Source organism: Alligator sinensis, unplaced genomic scaffold (genome assembly GCF_000455745.1).
Source record: "Alligator sinensis unplaced genomic scaffold, ASM45574v1 scaffold78_1, whole genome shotgun sequence".
NCBI classification, from domain to species: domain Eukaryota; kingdom Metazoa; phylum Chordata; order Crocodylia; family Alligatoridae; genus Alligator; species Alligator sinensis.
In genome coordinates, this window is record NW_005842171.1 from 1,985,871 (window position 1) to 1,997,181 (window position 11,311).

General features: G+C 45.7%; 2 protein-coding genes across 11 annotated transcripts in view; one reads left to right on the forward strand and one right to left on the reverse strand.

The window, feature by feature from the left end:
- The window catches only part of CENPP (centromere protein P), a 320,121-nt gene that overhangs the window by 244,044 nt on the left and 64,766 nt on the right, over window positions 1-11,311 (reverse strand). The gene's annotated exons all lie outside the window — the stretch shown is intronic.
- The window catches only part of OGN (osteoglycin), a 35,945-nt gene that overhangs the window by 2,240 nt on the left and 22,394 nt on the right, over window positions 1-11,311 (forward strand). Inside the window, exon 3 of one of the 2 annotated variants that reach the window (XM_006025877.3) lies at window positions 7,488-7,587. In XM_006025877.3, coding sequence (XP_006025939.1) covers window positions 7,488-7,587 — 100 coding nt within the window. The remainder of the gene's footprint in view (window positions 1-7,487; window positions 7,588-11,311) is intronic. The other variant, XM_006025878.3, reaches the window with a different exon arrangement.

The window sequence follows — 11,311 nt, forward strand, 5'->3', positions numbered from 1 at the left end:
CCCCCCCCCACCGCCATGGAGCTAGTTGTTAGCAGGGCTGTGTCCCAGGTGTGGGGGGAGGAAACGGGACACACACGAATCAGGGCAACCGCCCCAGGCCCCGTGCTTTGGGGGCCTCATGGATCCAGGCGGATTGGCCACGGCCCCCCCTGCAGTGCCTGCTTAGTGCTGGTGACTCTTCGCCACTGCCTTCACATCTGGCCACTCACCCCCTATCTCCCTTGCTGGCTTCTTCATGTTTGGGCCCCACACAGGCTGATTTGCCCTGGGCCCCACACCCGGCAGGATTGTCTCTGGTTGCTGGTGCACCAGGCAGCCCCTGAGCTATGGGGGGGCCTGGTCCTTCCCTCCGTGGTGGCAGCACCCCCCAGGATCCAGCTGGCCAAGCTGCTAGCTGGCTGTGTGCTGCCTGAGCTTCCAGGCGCCTGATCCAACTTCCCTGGAGCACACCAGCATGTGAGGGCCCAATCCTTTTTTTTTTTTTTTTGACGAACATCAAAGTGAAAATTGACTTATACAGTGGATATATGAAAAAACTAACTTTTTGATAAAAAATTTGGGGTTGACTTATACACTGTGTTGCCTTATACACCATGAAATACAGTATATTTGTCAGAGTTGAAGGCAATAGAGAAGAGTGCAAATACCTGTACTCAACAGCACCCCCCACTGTTTAGTTTGGAGTAATACTCCTGAAGTAAATCCAAGGTATTTAACTGGGAAAGGAGATTTGGAAAGAAAAGAGCATTCAGTGCAAATTCTCAGACTATAGTAGAAGGAACAGTTACAAGCCTTACTGCTGTACTCAGAATTCACCTGAAAAGAGTTAAGAACTTGAAGTTAATGTACTACATCTAGAATTAGGCAGGATAAATGAAAACTAATACCAATTTTTTCAGTACAAGCTACAAGAGAAAATATGTATGCACATACAGTGGTAATTCCAAATACCAAAAGGCTTTTATGATGATTTTTATTAAAACAACAAGTTCTTGCTGAATATGCATCTTATTTTCTTCATAAACAGTAAAATGTGAGAGAGAGAATTAGCAGAGTAAGAGAGTCGAATTAGTATAAGTTATGGATTGAAACAGTTAAAACAGTAAACTCCGCTTTTCTTTTTTAATTCAGATCTTCCTCACTTTGTTCCACTCCAAACCTACAATATGCAGGGCACCTTTAACATTTTATCCCATTCCACCACCATATTTCTGCAATTAAGACTGGTCTAAACCAATGTTTAACAACTGGAAATCCCTAAAACTAAAATGATCTGTAAGTGGTTACCTAAAAAGTTTGCCGTGTTTAAAAATGACTAAATCTGACACAACAGCAGATGATAGGATTTTCAAAAGTGGATTGTTAAAAAGATAAATTATTTCTTGGATAAAAAGCAGAAGTATATAACTAAAAGGGAACACTGTCAGCAAATGCATATTTGAGTTATTCAAATACCCATATCAGTGCATAACACTGTAAACTGGAGGTCTTCTGTAGGCCATTTGTTCCACTAAGTGAAGTTTTAGGAATGCAGTAGATTAACTACATCAAATCCAGTTTTCCACTGAAGTGTTTTCATTGCAGCAAGGAAACTAATTAGTTCCTTATGTGCTACAGTATGCCTAAACTTGTTCCATATCCCCAATTTAAACAATGAGGTGCAAAAAAGATCTTTATTTAATGTGTGCAACAGTTTGTGCAATTGTAGTTTGCCAGAATATTTTATCCATTGAAAATAACCAAAACATGTGCCACACTTCCTTCTGGCCCAAGATTGGCAACGGCGCGCACACACAAACACATGCCACACTTCCTTCTGGCCCAAGATTGGCAATGGCGTGCGCGCACGCACGCACGCACAGATTTTAGATGACAAACTTCTATCAGGAACACATACTTAAACTAAATTAAACCACTGAAGAGAGGGATTTAATAGAAATACCAGGAGGCCCTATCTAAAACTATTATTAACCACTGCAGCAAAGCCTTACCTCAAGTGAATATAGCATATTAAGATAATGGGCAATCATATTAAATTATAACAATTACTTGAAAGCACTACATAGAATGAAAGTTTCTCCCTGGATTCATAATTTTACCCTTCCTGTATATAATACTACATATTAAAAAGAAAAAATAATTAGAAACAGTGATGTTTTAATGCCATCTTCACAGTTAATTTTATTAAGCTATGTATGTGTATTAAGTATGTGTTTTACTGAAAAGCTAACATAAAAGATTCATTTTACACAGAAAAAAAAACCATGATTAAAACAATACCCTCAACTTGGAACTAAAAATAGTCATTAAAGTGTAAAGCTGCAGGGCTTGGCAACCAACAAAGTAGGGTATGTCAGGGTAGGTTTTAGCTTTTCCATGTTTAGTATGATTAGTCTTTTGGGAACAGTTAACCCTGAAACTCTACAACAGGGGTCGGCAACCCCCCACATGCATTGCAGAGCATGGCACATGAAAACATTTTGCTTGGCACACGCACCTTAGGCTAGACAGTGGGGAAGGGGCCAGAGCTGCACTGCTGCAACAAGGGCTGGGCCCCTCACAGCTCCCCGCCCTCTACCCAGAGGCACATGTGCACCCACTGCTAGCAATGAGCTGGGTCAGGGCTCTGCAGACCTTGGTGCAGTGGCTTGTAGCCTCCCACCACCTGCTGTGAGCGGCCTGGGCTCTGGGCAGGACCCTGCCACCCGTCACAGAGCCCAAGCTGCTTGCAGCAGGTGGCAGTGAGGCTGGAAGCTGCTGCACCAAGGTCTGTGGAGCCCTCTGCCAGCTTGTTGCTGGCAGCGGGTGCACACATGCCTCCAGGAGGGCATCAGGGAAGAGGCTGCACGGCCACAACAAGGATTGGGACCCTTGTGGCTCCCCTGCCATCTACCCTGGCACACCAGCATCTTCCAAGTCAAGGCTGGGGTGTTTTGCGTACTCTGCCCACAAATGTTGCTAGACCCCCCACAACAACTCAAATATTGGAATGCAAGAGACAAAGACTACTCCAAAAATACACCAGAACGCTTCCGCTCTGTGTTCACTATAGTATGTTCAATTATGTCAATACAGATATAAACCAAGATGCATGCGATGTTGTCTTCCTATAAGTGCAAAGTAACTAGGAGTGTACCAATAAAGATATTTTGGGCCGATACTAATGGCCAATTATTAGGTAACCATATTAGCCTATACTGATCCGATTGCTGATATTGAAGCCCGGCAGCTTGGAGACCAGCATCTGGCTGATAGGTCTGTTGAGGAGAAGGGGTATGGAGGAGGCAGATCAAGGCCCCTGCATGGTAAGGGAGGAAATGGGCCTGAGGCTATGGCAGGAGCAGGCACTGCACAGCTGAGGCAAGGCAGGGTATGGAACGGAGCGAAGAGCAGCTGGTCCAGGGGGTGGGGTGGCTCCCGCCACTGCATACACTCCCGGGGAAGGCATGGGGAGGTGTACCACACAGACCTGCATGCAGGGTGAGGACAGGCTGCCACTGAGGGTGGTTCTGGGCTCTTCCTAGTAGTGGGGCTGAGCCAGGGCTGCACTTGGGACAGGCGGTGGTGGCGCTAGGAGGGGAGATTCAGGGGGACTATGGCAAATTTTGGGGTGGCTGTAGCACACCCCATAGCCCCCCCTCCCAGCACCACCACTGTTGTCGTCCCTCCCCACCGAGCGCAGCCCTGGTCCAGCCCACCCTCCGGGAAGATCACAGCACTGCCCACGGCCCCAGCCTGTAGCAGCAGCCTGGGCAGTGCCTCCCCAACCCCAGCCCCACTCCCTCCTTCACCACAGGGCCTCGATCTGCTCCCCCATGCCCCTTCCCTGCCCCACAGACTTACCAGCTGGACGCTGCTCTCCAAGCTGCCAGGCTGCACTCCTGGCCATGTGCATGCATGCATACGGCATGTATCAGTGACATTATCAGCCACATCAGCCAAAAAAACTGATTGCTGATAATGTAAATTTTCCTTTTATCGGTGCCAATACGATATGGACTGACGTATCAGGGCACCTCTAAAAGTAACAGTTCCATTTTCTCCACTGAAGTCAAGAGAATATGATTGCTACCACTCTTAAAAATGTCAAGGGGAACAAAGGAGAGGCCTGGTACACAGAGCAGAGTTATATTCTCCACTCACTTGAACAGGCTTCAGACAGAAGGGCCAACCAATATCAACAGAGGACTGTTGCTGGAATAAGAAGCAGAGCAATGGGGGAAGGAGATGAGATGACCTGCTCATTCCATACAAGCAATTTTTTTTCTGGGCAAGCATGTTTATATGTTGCTTCTTCTTGCTTGGAAAATACAGGAACAAGAAGAATGTTAGTCCAAGCAAGCACTTCTACTCCTTAAAAAGGTTGGGTTTAGAGAACAATAACCCAGATGCTACAGTTCATTTTGGAAGCAAATGAAGAACAGCACAGCACGAGATAATACATCAGGGGTCAGCAGCCCCCAGCATGCATGCCAGGGTGTGGCATATGAAGGCATTTTGCTTGGCATGTGTCCCTCAGGGCAGAAAGGCACAGAAGGCTCAATCCTGGTTGTGGCTGTGCAACCCCGGCTTTTTCCCCACCATCAGCCCCAAGGCACATCTGCACCCATTGCTGGCAACAAGCTGTTCCAGGGCTCCGTGGACCTCAGTGTAGCTGCTTGCAGCCTCCCAGCTACCTGCCACAGCTGGCCCAGGCTCTGAACAGGCCCTTGCCACCCACCACAGAGCCCGCCCCTGACATGCCAACATCTTACAAGTCAAGGTTTATGGGTGCTTTATGACACTGCCCAAAAACTTTGCCAAACCCTGCACTACATCTTAAAGAAAAGGAGATGAAGGCAGGAAACAGGAAACAGAAATGAGTCACTACTATTTGCACAGATAAGAATTGGGTGCCACTAGAAAGCCTTTCACGTATCAGGAGAAGCAGCAGCTACAGAAGAGATATATCCATAATTGGCATAGATCACATAAAATTAATTTGTTGGGAGGGGAAATAAAATTCCCCTCCCAATTCCTCCTTGGGGAAGGAGACAGGCTGCTCAATGCTTTTTGTTGAGCACTTCTGATTTATTTGGCAGAAAAGCACCGACTATACTATAGTCACAGTCATATACATTTATCAGTCATATATCTAAATTTAATATTCAGACAACACTGCTAAAAATAAATGTTTCAAGGCATTTTTACACATGCAAGCACTGTAGCACCAGGCAGTTTGAAAAGCACCCAGTGCTGCGATGCTTACAATTGTATAAGCAGTGAAATGAGTGTTAGCATTGACAAAATGGCAGCAGCATGCTTTTGAACTAAAATACATCAAAGGTGCTTTAGTTCAAAAGTGCACTGACACGCATTTCACCACTTATACACCTGCATGCGACACAGTGCAGGAACCAAAAAGTATGTGTATCAATGTATAAAAGTTGCGGCAACAAAAAGTATGTGTATAAATGTCCTCGGAGCTTAAATGCAAAATTTAACTCAGTCCTTAACACTATTAATGTGTACGACTTTTCATTCTTTCGCAATAAATATTATTTATGTTTTATTATAAAGGTTTGAATATTAATTTTTATGTTGTCTATAAAGGCAATAATACAGTATTATCACTGTAATTACTTGCAAGTTGGGATCCACTGTGTTTACATATTTAGTACGATTCACGGAAATAAGAAATTACAAAGCCAATTAATTCACTGCAAGTAATAAGTAACTGGACTATTTCAGAGTTGTTATATAAGCCTTCCATGGAGTGACCTTTACTATGTCTTATGAATTGGTTATTTTATAGAGGAAGAAGTAAGTTCTAAGGTGGCACAAGTATTCAGAAGTAAAACTTCAATATGGTTTTGTAATAGTTATAAAAAAAATATACCTATGCCTCTATAGCTACAGTTTTCTTTGCCAACTAGACTAATATACAAGGAGGAGGTGGAACTAAATATGGGGTAGATCAAGGATCCTTCTACCTTCTTCCCGTATAAGCAGGCACTGAGCCTATTGCAATCATGCAAAGCTATTTTCTGCGTTGTGTTCCACAGTCACTATGGAGTTTTTAGACAGAAATTGCTTCTACCTCGCTGGTTCAGCACTTGGCCCTAGTATTTAAACTTGACACCAGGAAACATGTTTAACCTTTGAAAGATGTTTTTTAAAACAAAATTAATGAAATTTGGACTTGACTTGCATTTTTTTATATATGGGTGCTCATAGCGTGTCTATCCATAGACTAGTCCCATGTTTTCTGTGATAGAAAATTATCTAATTGTGCAGCAAGAAACCCAAATACCTTAGATTTACAGTACAATAAAGGAAGCTACCCTAAACCTGCAAATTTATATATTGAGTACTGCAGTGACTATACACTTCAGTCACTAATGCTTGGGAAAGCATTGATATTTTCATCTGAAAACAACTTACACCTATTATTATTGTAAAGGCCTAAAACATTGAAATATTAAGGAAGATCGCCCCCTTTCACTTTGCTTAGTGAAGGGTAGAGTTGCACCTTATAAACCAACTGAATCAGAGATGCATACATTTTTGTATGCATCAGCAACAGCTCACTTAATCCAATTCAAGTGGTTCGTAAGGTGCAACTCTATCCTGCCTGACTGCAGACTGATGTGATAAGGCTAACTACTTTTGGCCTAATGTTGTGCATTTGACAGTACATTTTATAAAAATCAGATTTCAACTTTTTGCTGAATCACTTCCTGCTTCATGCAGAAACCATTTATGTGTAGGGACCTACTCAATTCACAATTTCGTGTCCCAGGAAGCACAAGTTTCTTCCTGGCGAGCTGAGCCATGGGCAGATGTGGGGTGGGCAGAGCTGCCACAGAATGTACAGGGCAAGTGGCGGTGGCAGTGCTAGAGCGGCTGGGGGGGGCTATGGTCACCCAAAAAATTCAGCTTAGCCCCCATAGCCACCCCTTGGAGCCCTGCCACCACTGCTTGCCCTGTGCAGGCTGCAATAGCTATGTCCACCCCGCTCCCACCCGCAGTGCAGCACTCGGACTGGGAAGAGGTTTGCGCTCCCCAGGATACCATGACAAGGGCAGCTGCCCCTTCAGGTCAGGGTCCCTACCCCCTCACTGTTCCAGTGGTGGGGGAAGGGACGTTGCTGGATACAGCACAGTGTGGCTGGATTCCCTCCTAAGTGTTATTTCCTTGCTAATGGTCTTTTGAATATTAAATCTAATCAGTTTCAGATGGGTACTTATAGATTATATCCCTATTCCATGTGTGGCCAATCCCAAATATTTTTTACATTTCTCTATATTTTTAAAAAATGCTTGTCTCCATCTACTTCTTATGCGAAAAGTCCACAAACAAAAGGGGGAACAAACAACATTGTAAGCATTGTCAAATGCATATAAATATATAATTTTCTAATTGGTTTATAGTAACAAGAGCAGAAAGTACATTTTTAAGTAGAAGTACATTTTAAGTCTTTAATGAACTCTATTTTTTGCCTTTTGCTTTTACATATGGAGGATGGTATGATTGATTCCCCTGACACTAACGTTAAATTACAGAATGATGAGAGCATACCAGACGTACCACCAACAAAGGATACAAGTAAGTTAAATGTTACATTATTATTACCGTCAACCTTTCTAAAACACTAAAACTTCCTTCAAAATGGGACTTAAATAACGGATAATGGTTTTCATTAATCTTCTCATTTATACACAATATTTTCATGCTCTGGGTTGTAAGGTTTCTTGATTTCTGGTGCAGAAAACAAGAACACTTAAGACATTTATTTCAGGTGAATTTTAAATATATGAAACCCACATTATAAGACACTTCTATCATATCCTTTACACCAGGGGTTTTCAACCTTTTTTAACAAGTGTACCCCTTCAGTCTGAAAGTTTCAGCTCATGTGCCCCTTTATATTTTTTTCTTGTTTTTAGGGCGGGGGGCACATCAAGGCCCACATGGTGAGGGACAGAATGAGACTAGGGCTGGGGCTCGGACTGGGATGTGGCAGGTGCTGTAGAGGCAAAGCTCCCCCCAAAATTATCTGGGAGAGCTGAGTGCACGCATACACGCACACCCCCCCCCAGCAGGTAAATCTGTGGGTGAAGGGGTAGGTGGAGGGGAAAGGTCCATGGGGGGCAGAATAAAGCCGCCATGGTGAGGGAGGGAGCAGGACACAGGCAGGAGCAGGCGCTGGGGTGAGTGGGGCCCTAGTTGGGCCCCACTCACCCCAGCCCCTGCTCTTGCCCTGCTCCCTCCCTTACTACAGGAACCTCAGTCTGAGCACCCCCCACCGTGGTGAGACAGGGAGTGGGGCTGGGGATCGAAACCACCACAGTGCAGGAGGGAGCAGGGCAGGGGTGAACCATTCACCACTGCTCCTGCCCCATTCCCTCCTGCACTGTGGAGACTGCCACACAACCCTGCCCAGTCGGGGCCCCATTCATCGTGAATGGGGCCCCGGCCGGACTGGATCATGGGACAATCAGAGCCTGGTGGCACGTCCAGGGGTGTAGTGGGGGGGGTCCAAGGTACGTGCCCCCCATTGGCTTCCCCACTGTGTGCAGCAACGGGAGCCCCACCATGCCTCTGGATGAGCCACTTAAGTCCCCCCGCCAAGCTCAGTCACAAAGAAAGTGAGGGAGGCAGTGGGGTTTGGGCTGGGGATGGGGCCAATGCTGCACAGCCAGAGTGGGGCACAGGACTGAGCTGCGCAAAGGCGCGGCAGCTCCTGCTGCTACACACACCCGCAGGAGGGCACGGAGGCATGTGACCCCCAGATCTGCATGGGGAGGTGGGCTGGGGCCAGGGCTGTGCCAGGTTCCGCTCGGGGCTGGCAGCAGTAGCGCTGGGAGCAGGGCTATGGGAGGGGCTGCAGCCCCTGCAACATTTGCCACAACCCCCAACCCCCTCCCAGCACAGCCTGGCCCAACACCCACTCCGGGAACAGCCAGGCACTGCCCTGGCCCCAGCCTGTAGCTGCAGCCTGCCCTGCCCCGCATGCTGATCCAGGGGCAAGCACTCACCATTCTCTCCCAGGGGTGCACATAGTGGTGGCACTGGGAGGAGGGCCAAACGTGGGGGGCTGGCATGTGGAAGCCCCCACTACCACCGTCCTGCTTGACCGCGCACCACCCCACTTTCCCATGGCAGGTTGCGGCTCTGCAGGTTGCTGACAGGCCTTGTGCGCAGCCAATCTCGCGATGCCAGGGGCAGGCACAACAGCCCCCACTGCTATTCAGACCCTCATAGCTCTGTGTAAGGGGGTAGCAGCCAATCAGGAGTGTGAGCTGGGGTGGAGGTTATGGAGGCGCCGTGGTGTGCTGCATGGGGTCACTGGCACCCAGCATGTCCTTCCCCCTCTCCCTGGTAAGAGGCAAATGCGCCAGGGGGGAGACCACTGCCATCCCTCAGAGCCTGCACTGTCCCCTCCTACAACCTTTCTAAGTACCCCTGGGGGTCGTACCCCTGGTTGACAACCCCTGCTTTACACATATATAGATAATGACTGGTCAACCAAAACCAATAATTAATAAAATTGACCTATCTGGCCAAAGAAAACATGTACCTTACAGCATATTCCAAAACCAAAGCAACTTCACTGAATCAGGAATTAGTTAAGTGAAGAATTAAGCAGGCTTTTTTTAAGATAGAAGTGATGTTCTCAGAACTTCAACTTTAGATGGGCAGAAAATGTCTTTACTGTAGCTAAGACTTAACATGTCAAAATCAGTATCTTAAATATATTCAAGTTAACTGGGAGAAAATGCAACTGGACATCATATGCTCCATGAATAACATAGCTTACAAATCAATACCTATGTTCTTTGCAAGGTCATGTTTCCCCACTGTTTCTGAAATATATTTCTTACTAACTCAAACTGTTTTTCTGTACAACTCTCATGAGATCTATATGTAAAAGGGAGAACTCTTCTTGCCAAAGAGATTTTTTTTAAAGCTGCAGCATTTTTCAACATGTCCATTACCAAGGAAGAGTATACCTGCTTGACACGTGCTTGAAGGGAAGCAGTGTAGAAGGCCAAAGCAGATACTGAACTTAAATTGGCGACAAAAATTAAGACTAACAAAAAGTCCTTCTTTAAGTACATAAAGAGCAAGGCGGCGCAGGGTTATATAGGACCTCTACAGAATGGTATAGGGCAACTCGTAACAGACAGGATGGATAAATCAGAGCTTTTAAATGGCTTCTTTGCATCTGTGTTCCTGGACACAGATACAAACACACCTCCCAATAAGACTTTAGTCTGGTGTGAGAGAAATACCAATCCACCTACGGATAGCGCTGACCTAGTGAAGGGGCACTTGGAGGGGTTGGACATATTTAAGTCAGCGGGCCCCAATGATCTTCCCCCAAGGGTACTAAAGGAATTGGCCAGTGTCACAGTGAAACCACTGGTGCAACTGTTTGAGAGCTTGTAGTGCTCAGGACAGGTCCCAGAAGACTTGAAAAGGGCCAATGTGGTCCCTATTTTCAAGAAGGGGAGAAAGGAGGACCCAAGGAATTATAGTTCAGTTAGCCTCACCTCTATTCTTGGCAAGATCTTAGAAAAAATCATAAAGGATCACATTTGTTGGGGGCCAGCAAGTAATAAATACAATGTTAAGGGGAAACCAGCATGGGTTTATAGCAGGCAGATCCTGCTTCTTTTTATGACCAGGTCACAAAGTGCTTAGATGTAGGGGTGAAGACAGATGTTACAGGCAGTCCTCAGACTTACAACACAACTGGTTCCTGAAAACCATGTCTTAAGTCAAAATGATGCAACTCGGAACCAATTTTCTCATAAGAAACAATGTTATAAATGGGGGATTGGTTCCTAAATCAAGGCCTGATACCCTATTTTCACCAAAAATACCCCAGAATTTTGTACTCGATCAATTATAGATGAATAATATACCTACATTAATGTATTTATATTATAAATAGCAATCATATTGATTTGGAAGGACTTCTTTGAGGTGACTTTGTTAGACTTTTTGAAGGGCTCTTGCTTGGACTTTTTCAAGGGTTCTTGGCTGGAGTCTTCTCAGGAGTCTTGGCTGAAAGTTTTTCTGGAGTCTTGTCTTAAAGAAAGTGTCCAAGCATGTTTGGACAGATGTTCTCCAGGGAGATACGCGACACAGCGAACTTGTTCGCTGGCATGGCGTCGCATTGGATCAAGCATTGTAAGTCGAAGTGACATCATAAAGTTGAAACAGGGTGTCAATTTTATAGATTCATAGATGTTAGGGTCGGAAGGGACCTCAATAGATCATTGAGTCCGACCCCCTGCATAGGCAGGAAAGAGTGTCCGGG